The sequence below is a fragment of the Bactrocera dorsalis genome, chromosome 3 (genome assembly GCF_023373825.1).
Source record: "Bactrocera dorsalis isolate Fly_Bdor chromosome 3, ASM2337382v1, whole genome shotgun sequence".
In the NCBI taxonomy this organism is placed as follows: Eukaryota; Metazoa; Arthropoda; class Insecta; order Diptera; family Tephritidae; genus Bactrocera; species Bactrocera dorsalis.
Genome location: NC_064305.1, coordinates 11,980,320 through 11,999,689, shown reverse-complemented (window position 1 = coordinate 11,999,689; position 19,370 = coordinate 11,980,320). Strand labels below are relative to the sequence as shown.

The window sequence follows — 19,370 nt, the reverse complement described above, 5'->3', positions numbered from 1 at the left end:
CTGTATTTCGGTTTCTGTTTACTTTTTCAGCCACATTTTCGTTGAAGACCATTACTTTTTGTGCTGGGCGGGGTGCACATGCACAAACATTAGACTCGAGTGCACACTCTATGTATTCATGTATGTCTATGTATACCTGTAGTTTTTGTTTGCCAAGCTCGTAAATGTGTGCGCTGTCGTTTGCCTAACTCCAACATCCTTGGCTGACATAATAACGTTTTCTTCTTCGTTTGCCGCATTCTGTATGCAAACTCACGCCGTCTATCTCGTTGCTGCCTCCTTATAGCCTTCGACAACTTCAGTATTTATGCTTCCTCTTGCCCCTCAACTACCAGTTAACATGTCTTCACCCTTCCTGCTTATACCTGCTCGTTAGTTTTTGTTGCTGTAGTGCTGATATTTCACCAGTTTAACATCGAGTATTGAGCACTAAATGAAATGTCCTTGAAGGTGCCGAAGTTAAACGCTTTATTGCAGTCACAAACTATGTGCCGTTAAAAGCTTAAGATAGCAATGTATGTAATAACTTTATTAGCTTTTAAGCTCATTTTAAAATAAATTCCTATCAAAGCTTATGTTATTCCACAAGGATGTCTTTTTTGTTTAGTTTTCATGAACGAAGTTCTTAAACTTCTCAGGAACTTTTCAAGTACAATTGTAAAAGATAATAAAAAATTGGTTATTTCCTTTGGATTTAGATTCTTCTGAAAGAACTATGTCAAGCTCAGTAAGTAGTGTAAGCTTTTGTTTTTTTTTTTTTGTTTTTTTTTTTTTGTTTTGTTTGTTTTGTTTTTAGGTTAAGCCCAGTTGAAGACAAACGTGTAATTGAAACTTTAGTCTCTGACGAAAAAGCTTCATAACTCTAGAGAGCTTTGCTACTTTAATTAATGATAGAAAAGTTTAAAGCAATGCCAAATAAGGAACACATTTGTATATAGAGCTTTTGTGTTTCATATAACCAGTATTATATATTAAATGAAAGCTTTAGGGATATGAAAGCTTTAACGTAATTGAATTTTTTAATGAAGATGCCTTAGAAAGCAATTCTACTTTACCAATAATAAAAATAAAAGCTTCAAGCTTTCAAAACATCTCAGACAAATAATTCATTGGTACATACAGCTTTTGTGTTCCATATATACATTAGCATAATATTTTAAATGAAAGCTCTTGTAGCATGAAAGCTTTAACAAATTTGAAGTTAAACCCGCTTGGGGACAAAGGCATTAACCAAAGATTTTTTTGTATATGAAAGCTCCTGAGCTTTAGAAAGCTTTGTTGCACTAACAATATAAGCTTTGAAAGCATTTTCATGAAAGAAACACTTTGATATATAGAGCTTTTTTGCACAATGTACATATTAGCAAAATATAACAAATATAAGCTCTTGTATTGTAAAAGCTTTAAGGAATTTTAATTTTTTAATATAGATGGTTTTTAGCTTTTATAGGCATACTATTTACGAAAGCTTCGGTAAATTAAAAATTTTGACAAATTTGAGATTAAACCGACTGAGAAAAAAAAATATTACTTAAAAGTTTCAAGTCTCACATAAAAGCTCCTGAGCTTTGGAAAGTTTTGCTCTAAAAAAACAGGCTTTGAAAGCACCTTGAATTACCATGTAAGAGATACATTTATAAATTGAGCTTTTAAGTTACGTTCATATGTTTAATGAAAGCTCTATTAATGTAAAAGCTTTAATGAATTTGAATTTATTTATGAAAACCGTGTTCAACTTAGCAATACATATACATATTTACGAAAGCTGCAGAATAGTGAAAGCTTTACAAATTTAATTTTAATAACGAAAGTGACCTAATACCATTTGACTTCTTCGAAAACTTATGTGATAGTAACTAGCTAAGACATGCATCTATTGAAAGCTTTGTAGCTTTAAACCATAAGAAATTTTCTTATTGAAAGTTTGAACTAAGAAGCTTGAAAAGCTTTGCTTTTCTTCTCAACTCTGTTTTTAATTTTGTTTGAATGAAATTTGAGTAACAGTAAATAAGTGGCCGTGAAGCTTTATTTTCACAAGAAAAACTTTCGACAATTGAATTTTTTTCTCCTGTTGTTTGTTTGGACTATAAGTTTCAACTGAATGGTATATGAAAACGAAACGGAGTATATTGAGAATTTCAAAAGCTTTCTTAGATTGTTTAAAAAGAGAAAAAATTATGAAATCTAAAAGCTTAATTTAAGTTGTAGTTTTATTATAAAATAAAATTTTCAATAAGCAGATACAAAGAAAACAAAAATGCTTTCAGAAAAAGGATTGAAGCTTTTTCACTAAAAGCTCTTTTAAAAAATTACAAAAAAAATTAGTATTTTTTTCGAAAATATGTTGTTATGTGGCAGAACCTATAATATATACGTCTACAGCCGAAAATAAATCAACTTAAGAGCTAATGAGGTATACTATTAGGCGCTATATCATTATATTTTTACTTACGTACTTTTGTGCAAATTTTTGGAGCACCCTGTGCCTTTCTTTCCTGCTTTTTTCATTTTCCTCACTTATTTTTATTCTTCGTTATTTTTCCCGTTACACAAGCGAAAAAGTCGAACGTGACTCGCTTGCCAGTGTGGGCGTCTTAAGCGCTTTTACGTCGTATATGTCGAGACATATGAGCGTTTATGCGCCCGTGAGTACACCGGAGCGTATGCTGAGTAATTGTTATGCATGGCAGCGCAAAAAATTGCGACCATGTAATTTAGCAACTTTTCTAAGCATACTTTAAGGGTAATTTCGAAAATCATTAAGAAACCACTTAATGCAAATTGCGAGTTCATTCATAAAAGTGGAGCTTACGCGGCAGATATGCTGCACGAATTTGCATTTTGAAGCTTGACAGATGAGTGTGCACAACGTTTTATTGTCGTGTTTTTTTTTTATTTTTTTTGGGGCGCTCACAAAAGTAGGCTAACTAGCAGTCAAATTGCATGAGGCTTAATATGCGAACATTTAATTTAGCGGATTTGGCATGAGCCAAGCCAGGCGTTGTGATTACGTGCTGACAAGCGTGCTTGCGTGTGTGTATTCGGTTTCTGTAGGGTTGGTTTGGTGGCACTGTTGCTTGCTTTAAGATATGTAGTATACATCTGGGCGTATGATGTGGAAATGTCTGTTTGGCGTGATGTTAAAATGACTGTGGACTTTTCATGAGCTACTTTCACAGTGAACTTTGCATATTTTTAGGCAACTCATGTTAATAAAATGAATGATGAACGGGAAATTTAGAATGACTTTAATTTTGAAATATCGCTCTTGTTGACGGTTTAACAAAGGTTCCGGACAAAGTATTTATGCAAATATTTTTCGCCGTAAATCAAATTTTTATTAAAACTTTGTAAAGTAATATTTCATTGTGTTGCTTTGGGAGTAAATAAGAATTGTTTATAAGAGAGTATAATGTATATTTGGGTATATATACCGGTTAGTGCTAACCATAAAGCTAGGAAGTATATTTTTGTTTTAAATTTCTTTGATAAAAAAAATTGATTCTGGCTTTAAAGCTTGAGGTACATTATTAAGCTTTATTATGTAAGTACCCTATATCTGGAAATATTTGTAATGTCTTTGGTTTTGGTACTTATTATGAATTCAAAAATAAAATAAATCATATTTTTTCAAACTCTAGCTGGTAAACTGCAATCAGTCTCGAAATTTTTCTATAATATTATATATTTTTACAGCTGACTTGTATCTTGAGTGAGGTGAGTATAAAAAAAGCAAGCCTTCAACTTATTAACGACCACCCTAATATGAAAACGATATTTGCACAGTGCCAAAATGCTCTCGATTTCAACTTTTCTTTCGAACAAAGGAAAGTGGCAAGCATAAGAGACGTCGAAAAAATGAATAAATGTGAGCAACAAGAAGTTGACAAGAGCATAATAATGAAATCACAAAGCACTCAAAGAAAGTTGCGCAAATATTTATTTTTACAATTTTAATTTTTGAATTTTTTTTTGTACTTTTAAGACATCAAGGTACACTTATACTTAGATACATATGTATATTAATATGTATTTTTATAGGAATGAGAAAGGTAAAGGTGAAGTTCAGTTTGCAAGCTAGCTGTGAATAACTTATAAGCAGCACCTGACCAGAAGTGATAGGGAAGGAGGGCTGGGCTTAAATGACCTGAAACATCCTATGAATCTCCGGTGACGAGGTGAATAGAAGTCGCATGGAAATAATTATCCTCAACAGCCTAGACAGGGCAGCTTAGACCAAACACTTACTCAAATGAGGGAGGCAATAGATCGACGTGGAACGTTACAATGGAAGTCGTTATACAAAAATATACAACTTCTAAGCTTAGCCGGAATCACAGAGTGGATAGAGGCGGCCTGCGAAACTGTTAACTGCGAATAACAAATAAGCAGACCCCAAACCAAGGGACAAAAAACCAGACGACAAACCAAAAAAGCTAACCAGAAAGTACAACTACGAGTTTTACAAGCGATTTGGAAGCATTGAACTTGGGCTAACGCCTGTGGCATTCTGACACCATAGTACACTAGATTGATATCTTTTAGAAATGGCTTTCAAGGATATTTTATAGGCGCCTACCTCCTGTTAAAACCATGGCAAGCCTTCAAGTACCTTGGATGCTACGTCGCCATTGAGTTAGCGGTTTAAGCTCAGTTGATTTATATCCGGACTAGTGAAATTTTTCTGGCCCTGAACACGAACTCCGATAAGTTGTGGCTTCTCTGCAGTGCATAGTTAATCACAGGAACCAGAAATGCAACTGACACATCTCTCCAAACCAAGAGAGGATGAGGCGCTGCTAAAAAGCCGAGATAGTGTCAAAAGGACGAAGCCAGATTAATGTAAAACATATATAACAACCGAGGTAAAAACGAAGCATCCGAGTTAGGGGAGCTTTTCAACATTATCCGTAGACTGCGTAGGAACTGATCAAAGACAAAAAGGACACAAGACGCAGGAACGCAGCTGAGTTCTTAGACACATAAACCGAACAAACTGATGTTTCAACGCCAGTAACAGTTCTTCCTAAACAGACTGCACCCAGCCCAGTAGAGCAGAACTCAATCGTTCCCCCGATAATCGGGTCTAAGTAACTTTGTGTTATAAACCATATTGACTGCTTCAACACACGAAATAAACTCAAAGTAAATGTATGAAATCTTAAACTTGATTACAATTGCCTGAGAAGCAGGCTTGAGACACAGCATGCGTCAGGCGTAAGCTGCTGTGCTACTTATTCTTTTCACCTTCCTCTTTGAGAAGTGCGCATTGCTTCCCACACAACTTTATTAAAAATTTTCACTCATTCCGTTCACTTTTCGCTCGTTATCCGCGCAGCTCATTTGCAATTACTTTGTCATTTCATTTTCTCCTTATTCGCTTTAAAATTTGCCTTTGATGAATACGAAATGACGGTTTGACGGTAATTTTCTTTTTCTCTTTTCAGTTTTCGTTTTTGTATGCTTTACACCGTTACTTTTGTATGGCGAGCCATCGTTACTTGCGCTACCCCCTCCACACTTGTGTGTAATTAATTTTTTCGGTAGGCGTAAAGCGAAAAAAAGGGTTCCACGGTTGAACAGAGAAGTTGTGAAAGATCATGTGGGTTCAAGGCTAGTGGTTGATGAGAGCCCTGCATAATTAAAAATGGTGGGCAAACAAGACATAAATTAAATACTCAATTTCTTTAAACGAACACAAATTGAAGAAGTATTAATATAGCTATGGAAGTAGATAATCATATTGTGGTTATTGAAAAAAATATAAGATAGTCATAAAAGGAATATGGTAATTCTTAAAGGAAATCGGTTAAAAATTTAGAAATTAACTATTTTCAATGTCTGAAGGGATAAGAGATGGCAAAACACCGGTCCTTCGACAGTCAAGTCTCTGTAGTCGGAACAGGAGAGTCGATTCGGCGCCGTTTGCAGCAACTCGGACTGACTTATAGAACAACTTGACTCTTTCTACATCAAGATCTCAAATTAAAACCGTACAAAATATAGTTTGTGTTAGAACTGAAGCCGCTCGATCTACCAAAGTGAGTATGGCTCTTGAAAAGTTCCAAGAAGATCCGACGTTTTCGAGCCAAATTTTATTCAGCGATGAGCCCCATTTCTGGCTCAATGGTTATGTTAACAAACTAAATTGTCGCATTTGGGACGAAGAACGACGTGAAGAGATTCAAAAGCCGTCATTTCATCCAGAAAAGCAACGGTTTGGTGTGGTTTTCGGGGCCGAGGAATCATCAGTCCATATTTCGTCAAAAATGATGCCGATGAGAACGTAACCGTCAACCGTGGCCGGTCGATTTGCCACCAAGATGGTGTGTGATCACACCGTTAGACTTTTTTTGTGGGGATACGTAAAGTCTAAAGTTATGCGGACAATCCCGTTTCGAGTCGGGCCTTGGAACAAAAAATCAGGCGTGTCATTCGCCAGTTGGCAGTCGAAATGCTTAAAGGAGTCATTGGAAACGGACTGAGCATCTGAAGCGGAGCCAACATTTGAAGTAGATAGTCTTAAGCTTGAAGTTTTTGTGTTTTTTCTTTAAAGTAGAAATGGATCTCCTTTTATTCGCCTTCGTGGGGTTTCGGATGAAAATATTTATTTCTAAAAAGAAGAAAATTAAGAATCACTCTCTCTCAGTTTTTTGATTTTTTCCTCCAAAAGAACTTGAGCATTTAAGTTAAAAATATTAAAAAAAAAAGAAAATCTCAAGAGCCATATTTTCGCGCATTTCACCTTTTCGCTCATTTAATTTCTTTTTTCTTCACATTCACTTTAATTAGCGTCAAATTCAAACCCAATTCACATTTCGCCATTCAAGAAGAGTGAAATTTTTTAATGGACGACTGCATACTTGCACAGTAACCTCTACTCTACAAGCGCATATTGGGCTACTGACTATGCAGTAGAGCCACTTAAAATGCCGCGAGTTTATAAACATAGAGTGAATTGGAAAAACTTGAAGTGAATGAAAAACGAAAATTGAGAATAAAAATTCATTTTGTGCGGCTGCTTGCGAGGCCACTTGGGAATTTTAACCCAAATTTTCACTTTACCGCCAATAAGCAATTCCACTTTGATATTTCATTAAGTGGAGCGGGCACTCAAACCCATATAGAGAGAGTGGTATACACATATACAAGTATATATAGTATGTATATAATTGAGAGGTAGTATGGTGAAGGATATTCGAGCATTTTCAATTGAAGTGCAATAACATTTTATGGTAGAAATTGCAGATATTCGATTTGAGGAAATTGCGAATTTGGAATGGAGATAAGGATGTTTGTGAGGTAAAGTAAAAGGATGCTGTGTTTCGGGTTGCAGGTGGATATGTATATGCATGCATACAAATATGTTAACTTTCTGGAACTTGTTGTGCCTCAACTGTGAACTTTTCTTGTCACAACATTATCTATGTATGTAAAACTCCATATTAGGGTGGCCCAAAATATAGATTCTAGAATCTATATATAATTCTAAAGCTATAGATAAAGTATGAAATTTACCTAGAAAGCAGGATTTATAGCTTAATTAGAAAAAAGTAAGCAATCAAAGTTTCTCGTTTCAATAACACATAAAATCCATATTTCGTTAAAAATACCATAATTCTCAACCGTCTAAAAATTTTTTTTATAATAAAAATGCCCCGGATTTTTTTTTGTAAAATTATATGCTCTACAAGAATCTGCTATATACTATAAAAAATCCTTAAAAAGTAAAAAAATCAATTATAGGTTAGTTTTTTGGCTCACCCTACTGTATACGGTTCAGTACTTTCAAAGGTCATTGCACCGAGCTCCTTGCTCACTTATGCCAATTGCGTTTGTCAGAGGGCTCTACTTATCGATTTTGGCAATTTTTGTTGTTGTTTATTGTTGCTTTATTGTTATTGTAATAGTAGCGCTATCTGCTTCTAAATGGCTTGCGATGTGTGTGGAATATTTAAGAGAAGTTGTAGTGATTTGGTAATAATGTTTTGTGGTGAAGAAGAGAGGGGAACACTGATGAAGGCAAGATATACCTCAATGACAAGAAAGATATATATATATATTTACATACATAGATATTTATATTATAACATAAAAGATATATTAAGTTTACCACATATGTCTGAAGAAAATGATTCACGAAGTTCGGTATATATTATTGTAAAATACGTTATACTCTCCGAACAAATTGCTCAGATTAGAAAACTATAGCATTTAGCCAAACAAAGAAGGGTGGTAGAAAATTACAATGTGCAAGACGACATCAAATTGGGTTTAAGATAAGCTTTCTCCTGGCAGGAATACAGACTGAAATATGTGCATAATGGACGAAACTGGTAGAGAGCGCTGATCCAAGGAGTTGGAATAGCAAACACAGATGAAATTTATTTGGATAGTAACAGTGCTCTCTCTCTCTTTCTCTGCCTCACTCTTTCACTCTCTCTCTCTCTCTCAATCTCTCAATCTCTCTTTCACTCTCACCCATTGTAAGTGCTATATAATGAATTAAGAGACAGCGACTACGCTGGCTAGGACATGTTGTTCGAAGGTCCAGGCTATACTTAGAATCTCCAATTGGCGCTAAACATAGAAAAGGAACCAATAAAGAAGAAGATATCTATCTGACTTAATTTATTCCAGTTGAAAGGAAGTGAGCACTAAGCCACTAGGTTAGGACTCACGCATTCTGGGACACAGCACATTTTATTAAAACCATTTAACAGTTTGATTTTTCTGGAATATGTCTTTGGCTAAAAGAGAAGCCATGCTGAGATATAGACTTGTTAAGGAACTCAAGAGCTCATATTATTGTTGTTGCTTTATCCAGAACCTTCTTGGTGTGAAGCAATGAACTAACTGCCATCAAAATAACTAAACGATAGGCTCATAAAAAGAGTCTCTGCCTTCTTCATCTGATTGCCTTGCAGTTATGTTGCTAACAACGTCTCTTTGTCCATGTCCCAATAGCTGTCGGCCAGTGACTCGAGAATCTCGTTGCGGCTGTGTGCGGAGACTATCGTGCGGAATGAAGCAGCCGCCATTAGAACTACGATGCGTGTTGGCCTTTAGTTAACCACTCCAAAAAATGAGAGCAAGCATGAACAACTAGAATCGATCATTGATATTTCATTTGACTGAGTAAAGGAATTCAATATAGGTATACATATTTAAAATCTCCTATTTATAGGAAAAAATTATCATTAGAGAAAGTAACATTCGAACACCAAAAATACTTGGATTTTCCTCAGCATGCCTTTGTGATAGGGTACTGCAATCGGAGAGATCCAAAAACTCTCCTCCTATAGCTAAACAAGTCGTATGATTCATATACTTTCCCACCATGAACCTTTTGTTAATATTTTTTTGAAATTCCTTTATAGTAAAATAGTCAAAATACCAATCACAGAAATATTATAAATACCCTAAATATTGGCAAACACAATTCGATTGTTTCGTACATTGACTGATTGTCTATTATGTTTGTCCTAAACAAACATTTAGCACACAATACATCAATGAGATATGCATAACTATTTATTTGAGTAAGTAGGCAAATAACTACCTAACTATTTACATACATATGTGTGTGGGTAAATATAACACCAATAACAATAAAACTACAATGGCAATCATAAATAACTCGGCGCATTATTTATACACACCGACTTACAAACGAGTATACATGTATGTAATTTATTCGAGTGTTTGCGGAGTAAAAACGAAAAGGTTAGGCAAATATTGAGTGGAGGTATGTCTGATAGGTATTTCTCCCACTATGAGCTAAATAGATATACATTTAGGTAATATATTGTTGTTATTGTGCGCATGCTGAAAAATGTGTGAATGATAGAAATGAATACATGAGCATATTTATGTAACATAATAGTAATTTATTGTGGTTAATGAGGCTAAAAACTGAGAGGCACTCAAAAGCTTATAGTTTGTCAAAAGTATATACATATGTAGTAAGTTAAAGAATTTATATACCATATACATATGTACTTATATGTATTAGCGTCTGTATATAAATACATCAAGAAATAATTAAGACCCATCAACTGTTTATTATTTGTCATCAACTAACGATTAAGCTACTTTTTCATTCCTGAGTGAATTTTTTTTTTTCATTTTCAAAACTTGATCTAATATTCATCAATATACGAGTATATGTATAGTATTTTCTTCGATGTACATATTTAATGTTTCGAAGAAATAATTAAGGCATGTCTCTTTAGAAAATATAATAAAGCGTAGCAAAAAAAAATTTGAAGAATTTCCACGACCTCATCGATTTTCTGGAATTCTGAGAAACAGTTACTATTCTGTTAAAGCCTTAATGATTCAGAATTCTAGAAATTCTACGGGGTCTTAGAAACTCTTAAAATGTTGCTATGGTTGCTAACGTATAATACTCGTAGTGTTAGTAAACAGAACTGACTTCTTTACAACATGGCTCATAATGTTCGACCCAAATATAAATTAACATTAGTGTTTGCTTTGAAGATTGTGCATGATATTCGAGTATTTTGAGGAAAACAAAATTTTAAGGTTGCCACCTGTTAAAATTTTTTCCAAGACAAGAGTTCAATCAAACAATTGTATAAGTATCAAAAAGCTCGCAGTTAAGAAAATATATTTACAAGGGTTGCCACCTGTTTAAATTTTTTCCAAAAAAATTTGTAAATTTAATTAAACAGTTGTATAAATTCCAAAAAGTTTACAGTTAAAAAAATATTTTTTAGGAAAGTTGCCACCTGTTTAAATTTTTTGCCAAAACAATTGTAATAATCCATGAAACAATTGCATAAGTTCGAAAAAGTTTACTGTTAAAAACCATTTTTAGAGGGTTGCCACCTTTTTAAGAATATATAAATTAAATTATTAACATAAATAAAATATTGCAATATGGATATAAAAAATGTGCCGACAAGCGCTTATAACGAGATATCTTCATGAAATTTGGCATAGACTATTGCCGGTGTAATTTTCGAACAAATTATTCACAACAGCGGATTATAGCAGACTATATTCTAATCTATACTATACAACGCACATTTCCTGACCGATCGAGTGCTTATATTAGTGAAGGGGACAGTAGTTACAGCTCACTACTTCATCTTGGAACTATCCGCTTAAATGAGGGCTGTTAAATTTTTTATCGGGTAGGCAAGCATACATATGTACACACACAGTGATTTACATTTAGAATAAACACATCTTGCTTAGTTAATCAGTCGTTGGGGTCAAATAATAAATGTTGACACTCCGCGACGTTGGCGATATGACTTTATCAGCACGAAGAGGCGCAGATGCGAAGAGGCAGACAGTGTGCTCTATATATTTAAATGTACTATATATAAGTGCATATATATATGTATGTATATATATTTTAATATATATATACATATGTTTGAACTTTTGTGTATATACATACATACATGAGTATACCAACATATGAGCTCACAAGTGACATGAAGATAATTATAGTACTCGTAGCAAGCGGCAAGACTTGGGAGTAGAGGAATCGTAAAAACTGCTACAGCTTAAGTTGCTTTGTTTAGAAAAGTTTAAGAATATGAGCAAAATATGAGTATATTTATACTGAAATTTGTTTTCATTTGCCTAATTAAGCATGTAAATATTTAAATGCTCACTCTAGTCTAAGCATGGTGGCAATTTATCAAATGAAAACTAGTAAATATGGAAATTATCACTTCGTACGAGTATATCAATTTGTGAGGTTGTTTATGATGATTTCTTTAAACAGTTTGCAAAAGAAAGAAAGATGAAATATATTATATATATAAGTAAGGTTTAATCCAAATTACCCAATATCGATATTTCTACAAGAAAAAAAATCTATGAAACTTAAATTTATACATACATCCTATAAAAATTGCTCTAAAATGTTTTTAAACCCCGTAGAAATTTTTTTAAGAATGCCAAATGCTTACGAAATTGATTCAAAACTTTTTTTTTTTAATTTTTATCAAAATTTTTATTTTATAAAATGTTTATTTGATAGATAGCTACACTGTTTGATTTGATGTTTATTAATCCTTAGAAGTTATCGTAGATAAAGGACAAAAATCATAGACTTCTAAAAAAGGGAAATGGAAGTGTATACATATATCGTATTCATACATATACATATTCCCTGTTCTTAGTTAGACAAGATTCAAAGTTTACTCAAACCATTTTCGTTCTATATGTCTATACACATATGCATATAATGTGAAATTTTGAACATAGATGGTAACCCTATGGAAATATTTTATAAGATAAAATATTAAATGTGTGCCGAGTGACTAGCTTTACAAGCCAATTAATTTTTTACCTAATTAAAAGTTGTATTTTTTATATATTAGATGATAAATTTACATAAGGGTGGTACTAAAGCTAACTAAACTTATTATTTTTAAATATAAAACAATAACAACAGCATTGAAAATTATGAAGAGCAAAACTATAGCAGGTATTCTAGTAGTTGATGTATATTATTCTTGCGTATATTAGGGAGGTCCAACATTTTCGAGGAAAGTTTTGAAGAAAAATTTCCAAAATCTTTTAAAAGACTATAAAATAGGTGAAGCCAACATTTCCACACAAATTTTAGTTCAGTTGGATAAAGTTAGGGTGTGTCCAGCTGAAATTTTCGAAAAAGTTTGAAAGGCGGTTCGAAGAAAAACACATTTTTTACATATTATCCAAGACAAATAAATGTATATATAGAAAACGATACCAATTATAAATATTTCTCAAAGCGTTGAAATACAAATTGGGGTGGGTAAAAAATTAAAAATCTGTTAATTAAAATTTAAAAACTTTAAATTAAAATTTAAAATTTATTTTAAAAGAGATACCCAGCGAAAAGAAAATTTAAATTTAAAAACAGAAAAAAGTAGTTTCTTTTTTGGACCCACCCTAATATATATTTTACAACTTTGCCAAATTTTTAAGTATATATTTCATTCGTGACTCGAACATTCTTAAACAGCTTGAAACCCTCATGTAGACATTTAATCCAATAATTTTAAACTTGCCAAAGTGTTGCGGAGTGAAATCTGTTAAAAGCGTATTTTTGATTACATACTGACAAACATACACCCTTAATTGTATATACACTTTCAACAAGGTAAATATTGGCAATATGTACAATATTTTCAGATATTTACATTGGCGTTTTTATAAACATTTTTCGATATTAAGCGGCCCAGATTCGCATAAACAATTGGCCAGCCATGACGTTCCCAACATTTCGCTAATTGATGGGGCAAACAAAGTTGACTGACGGGCCAAACTTAAAGGTGATAAGCGAAACTTCAAAAGTGGAATATTAAGTATAAAACATAATATAAAAATCACAAACGAAAAATTGTGATATAAAAAAAATAAATAAAAACAGAAAAAGCAAAAAAAAATATATATAATAAGCTCATACGTGGAATTTTGACAAAAATTTACATACTTAAGTACTTCACCACATAGCAAAATGTGAAAACACAAACAATAAACATACATAGGTATATACATCTTTATATGAGACCATCATCGGCGCCAATAACAACAACAATAGCTTTGAATCTGTGCTGACGTTGAAGCTCTAGCCCGAGACTTTTCGATCAACAAACTACCGGTCACATATATTTTATGTATTGTTGTTATATTCTATATTGTTGTTGCTTTAGTTGGTTTATAAATACATAAATGTTTTTGTGTTTTTTTCATTATCGCTAGCAATTTGTCATTCCGTTTTCAATTTCAGCTGGCCTTCCAGCCTGCGCTCAGCGCTTTGCACGATCAGTTACTGTTTGGACTAAGCTTAGTGAAGATCGCAACTGAAAGCGGCTTCATCTCACAACTCATTTGAGATTCTGTGTGCGTGTATTTAATTGTTCTTTTTTGTTTTATTTTTTCTCAATACATTGTTAGTGTGTTGTGTAGGGCTTTGAACATGAAAATCCTTCTGGTATTTTCACTTTTCATTGCCGCCACTTTGGCCAACAAAGTGGGTAGCCCGGTACCGGCTGGACCCAAGAAACATATGGTGTGCTACTACGATTCATCGAGTTTCGTTAAAGAGGGTGAGTAAGGGGCTTGTATAAAAAGATTTTTTATTATAAACGGTGATTGTTGCGTAATAGAAAATTGACTTAGAAGTGCTGCTTGGGAGACCTGAAGTGTTTATTGAATAGAAGTTTGTGGTTTTAATTAAGTGAAGTTAACTGAAATTGATTTAACAGTGTGTTAAGTGTAAATTCTGTATTTAACAATCATCTGTGCTTAATTTCCGTTAAGCGAGAAAAAGCACCGGTCGCTTGTGTGGGTGTGTGTGTGCGCATATGTGGAAAAAACTGGAAATATAGTAAATAGTAATTATCATAAATGGCAGAAGCGCTGTGTTGACTTGTTGACCCGGTTGGAAGATAAGCGGTGTGAGGAGGTACTAAGCTGAGAAATGAAGAGTTTCTAAGAATTGCATATTTCTATGAAGTTTTCATTAAATTATATGACAGTAAAAATCACACAGTGTTGCAGCTTCGACTAATATGAAGTAAAATATATGAAATCGAAAGAAAAATTATAAGAATATATATTATGACAAAAAATACTCGAGGTTAATCAATATTTATTTTGTCGCCTTCAAGGTAATCCTCACCGGTTGTAATACATTTATGCCAACGGCACACTTTTCATAATTACTTTTTGGGATAGCCTTCAGCTCCTTCAGCGATTTTAGTTTTATCTCTTCGTTCAACTGAAAACGAGTTCTATTTTGACGATTGTTGACTTGTTTGCATGTCAAACTCAGAAACCCATGTCTCGTCGGCAATTATAATGGTTTCAATTAAAGTGAGATCGGAACACACACAAGCATGTCCCAAGAGACCTGTTTATGGTACTTTTTTTGGAAAAAAATCAGCTTTATCGAGACGAGTCGAGCAAGAACGCGTTTCATACAGAAACTATCCAACAAAATCATTGTAAGGGACTTCCGAGATACATGAGAAATTCTCTTTTGCCATCTTTCTAACAGTTGCTGCCGATTTTCAAGCACTATGTTATTCAGTTTTTTAATATTTTCCTCAGTTGAAGAGGTCGAAAGTCGTCCAGAATGAGGAATGTCTTCACCGGTCTCTCCCTATCTTTGAGGGCTTTGTACCACTCTTAATAAAGTACATGTTTTGAAATATATTTACCCAAAAAATTTAATTACAATTTCCATTTGTTTTTTGTCACAATGTACCTATCTCTTTGTCTTCGCAGGATATTGAAATTGAGTGCTGAGTTGCTTTGTGTAGCTAGAGATCGCCACTATTTGACAAAATCCATATACTTGGTTAAAAATAAAGAATTTTGAATTTAATCCATGTCTCTTTGACTCACAAAATCATCAATTTCTATAGTGACATTATATGGGTCAGGGTTTGGAACTCAGATATCTTAGACAACATACCTAGCGCAAGTAAGCGAGGACTTCTACCTTTTCAAAGCGACGATTTTACTTCGATAAACTCTCTGTATAATTTTTATTTAAGCAAGAACTTTGAAAGCATTATTATTGACTTCAACGAAATTGTTTAAAAAAATATTCCAAATTATCGTTTATATATCTTTATGTGTTCACACTCATATCGAAACTATCCACAATCTGTCAATCATCCTCCTAAAAAAACAACACTCGATAGCTCTCAAAATCACAATGCTTGTCAACTTTCCTCTTCTCCTTATATGCTCATTCAGGTTCCAGGGTATAAAACTATTAGTTTCTTAACAACGTTTAATGACAAATCTAGTTGTCCTCTACTTCGCTTTGCTTTTCGCTAGCAATCAGAAATGGACACCAATGGATATCTTATAATGAGCAGAAGTTCATATTTGTAATTAGTTCCTCCAACTATACGTCGATAGCTAGGCGGTAATTCATCTAAGGCATTATGCCAGAGAATGTCCTTAGAAGCAAGGATAGGTAGATATAGTGGCTGCCGGAAAGCGGCTGCATTATACTGTGTTCCAGGCCACTAACGAATTCCAAGAAACCAAATAGCTGACGAGATTGCCATAAGTCCCAACTGCTTAGCTACCGAACTAGCTAAAAAAATACACAAATTGCTAAAAACGATACTCGAAATTTTCAAAGGCCTGACTAATGGATCAAGGTATGATGCAACGTCTTAGGGGCATACAGGAACATCAAGATCATGTGCAAGAAAGTGGAAGCAAAACAAGCTCACTCTACTCACACGGTCTCGAAAAGTCTTAAGGATGGTTGTTGGCCAAGTCATAGGTCACAACTTACTGTCGAGCCGTATGAGCATTGTTTAAATTTTTAGAAAGTGCAGGGAAGTAGACATGATAGGCGCTGGAATACCACCTCTGCTTATGTGCGGCATTATATCTAACTCGACCTAGATAACTAGCAGCTTCGCAGTTCAAGAGACTGGATGAAGTATGAAAATTAAGTATCAAGTCTCTATTGAACTTTGCATATTGCCTGGCGTCCTTCACGACGTAAACTTCAGTTCGTAATAATAATGAACCTCCAGCTGGCAATACTAGTACTAATAGGACTATATATGGCATGAGGGTCAACAAATATAAGCTAACCTAACCAAAACCTCAACATTTATACGATTGTCCAATACTGGAAGATGGTTCATGGAAAATCAAATATTTTTTAATAACATCTTAATTTTATTTAAAATTGCTACTGGTTTTCTAATTAGCTGAAGTTTAAAATTTTAATCTCTCTCCCATTTCCTCTATCTTTCAGGTCTCGGCAAACTTATAATTGATGATCTTGAACCGGCGCTGCAGTTCTGCGACTACCTTGTCTACGGTTGGGCAGGCATTGAACGCGACTCGCACAAAGCCGTCTCACTTAATCAAAACTTAGACTTAGATTTGGGTAAAGGTCTATACCGCACCGTTACGCGTCTAAAGCGCAAATACCCAACCTTGAAGGTGTTGCTTGGTTTGGGTGGTGATAAGGATATTGAGACCAGTGAAGATGCCAAAGACTTGCCAAACAAATATCTCGAATTGTTGGAGAACCCAGCTGGACGTGCCCGTTTCATTAATACCGTCTACGCTTTGGTGAAGACCTATGGTTTCGATGGACTCGATGTTGCCTGGCAGTTCCCCAAGAACAAACCAAAGAAGGTGCACAGCGGTATAGGTAGCTTGTGGAAGGGTTTCAAGAAGGTCTTCTCTGGCGATCACATTGTCGATGAAAAGTCTGAGGAACATAAGGAACAGTTCACCGCTTTGTTGCGTGATGTCAAAAACGAATTCCGTCCGGACAGTCTGTTGCTTTCAACCACTGTGCTGCCCAATGTGAACTCGTCGCGTGAGTTTATTTTATTTACAGATTTTTGAAAAATTTGTATTAAATTTTTTTACTGTTCCGATAGTGTTCTATGATGTGCCCGCTATTGTTAACTATCTGGACTTTGTAAACTTGGGCGCCTTTGATTTCTACACACCCGAACGCAATCCCGAAGTTGCCGATCTGCCTGCGCCACTATTCGATCTACCCGAACGCAATCCCCAATTCAATGTACACTACCAGGCACAATATTGGCTGCGTAACAATTGCCCCGCCTCCAAATTGAATGTGGGCGTGCCCACATATGGCCGCGTTTGGAAGTTGACCGATGACTCTGGCGAGACTGGCGTACCACCAGTGGCTAAGGTTGAGAATGAAGCACCCGCTGGACCAAACACACAAATCAAGGGTCTTTACAGCTGGCCCGAAGTGTGCGCTCTGCTGCCGAACACCAACAATGCCTATGGCAAAGGCGCCAATCTGGCATTGACCAAGGTCGGCGATCCAACACGCCGCACAGGCAATTATGCTTACCGCTCGGACGAGAAGAGCAGCGGTCACGGCTTGTGGGTGGGCTATGAAGATCCCGACACCGCGGCTGAGAAGGCCGGCTACGTGCGTCAATTCAATTTGGGTGGCGTGGCCCTGTTTGATTTGTCTTTTGATGACTTCCGTGGTTCCTGCACTGGCGATAAATATCCCATATTGCGTGCCATTAAATACCGCTTGGTGAACTAAGTGTCACATGACTCACTAATATTTGTTTCTTTGACTTTTCACGATTTGACATTTTTCCATGTTTATATTTGAATAAGTAACTGTATTTTCCATAAAAAATTTTAATAGCTTCCATTTATTGCCAAATTTTTTCTTCAACGATGTTTTCGGAATCTTTAAAAATTGCTAGTTTTTAAGTTGCGCACTTTATTGTTAAGAGAACTTTTACTGAGCCCATAGCTGAGAGATTTCGAGAGGAATTTTGCAATAATAATTCTTTGATAATATGTTATTACACTTGTTGGTGTTTTATTTGTTTAGTTAGGAATATATAATGTTTAGATTCAGAGCTCTGACTATGCAAATATCGTTATTAAAATGGAGTCCTTGTAAAAACTTAACAAAAGGTCCTTGTATTACATTGAAGATCTCAAGGAACATTTCATTTAAAGCTCAGTATGGTAAAAGAGATTGTGTTGCATTGGTTCAAGGTCCGCAAACACACAAAAGGAAATGTTGGAGATTCTATGAAGTTACTATATATACCTTATAGATCAGTTTGACGAGCTGGGCCTATTTAGCCATATCCGACTGTCTATCTCTTTGTTTATATGCGAACTAGTCCCTCAATTTTTGAAATATCGACCAGAAATTTTTGCCATGTTCTTTTCTCATCAAGTAGCTGCTCACTTGTCGAAACTGCCGATATCGAACATCTGTAGCATATAGCTGTCATATAAACTGGCGAATCGAACTTAAGTCCTTGTATGAAAAAGTATTTTATTTGACACGATATCATCACAATATTTAAAATAGATTATTATCCAAGTTAGAGCTACAATGTCCTGAGAAATTGTTCAGATCGGATAACTGTAGCATATAGCTGTCATATAAACCGATCGATCGAACTCAAGTCTTTGTATAGAAAACTTCTTCATTTGTCAATATATCTTCACGAGGTTTGACATGGATTATTATTTAAGCCATCGCCACAATTTCCGAAGAAATTATTCAGAACGGACCACCTTAACATATAGCTGTCATACAAATTGATAGATCAAACTCAAGTCCTTATATGGAAAACTTATTTATTTGTTAATATATCTTCATGAAATCTAGTATAAATTATTTGCTAAAGTATCCGTACAATATCTCAAAATATTGTTCAGATCGGATCACCCTAACATATAGCTGTCATAGAAACTGAAATATTAAACTCAAGTCCTTGTATAAAAATAAACTAAACTTAATTGAGGACAGATTATTACCCAAACCGTGAAATCTCGAAATAAAGCTGTTATATAAAATACGAAAAAGTTGCCTG

At 34.6% G+C, this 19,370-nt stretch overlaps 2 protein-coding genes across 4 annotated transcripts in view; one reads left to right on the top strand and one right to left on the bottom strand.

Annotated features, from left to right (window-relative positions):
* Positions 1–19,370, bottom strand: part of LOC105226683 (putative polypeptide N-acetylgalactosaminyltransferase 9) — a 160,099-nt gene that overhangs the window by 32,991 nt on the left and 107,738 nt on the right. The window lies entirely within an intron of this gene.
* On the top strand, positions 13,802–18,147 carry LOC105226682 (imaginal disk growth factor 6). Its single transcript, XM_011205683.4, has 3 exons — positions 13,802–14,084; positions 16,775–17,350; positions 17,415–18,147. The coding sequence occupies exons 1-3, from the start codon at positions 13,955–13,957 to the stop codon at positions 18,065–18,067; spliced, it is 1,359 nt and encodes a 452-aa protein (XP_011203985.2). The 5' UTR covers positions 13,802–13,954; the 3' UTR covers positions 18,068–18,147.

Bases quoted from the DNA above. Each gene is read 5' to 3' on its own strand.
- LOC105226682 (XM_011205683.4), top strand. From the start codon at position 13,955: ATGAAAATCCTTCTGGTATTTTCACTTTTCATTGCCGCCACTTTGGCC. The intron at 14,085-16,774 runs GTGAGTAAGGGG...TCTATCTTTCAG, and splicing joins ATCGAGTTTCGTTAAAGAGG to GTCTCGGCAAACTTATAATT. The intron at 17,351-17,414 runs GTGAGTTTATTT...CTGTTCCGATAG, and splicing joins GCCCAATGTGAACTCGTCGC to TGTTCTATGATGTGCCCGCT.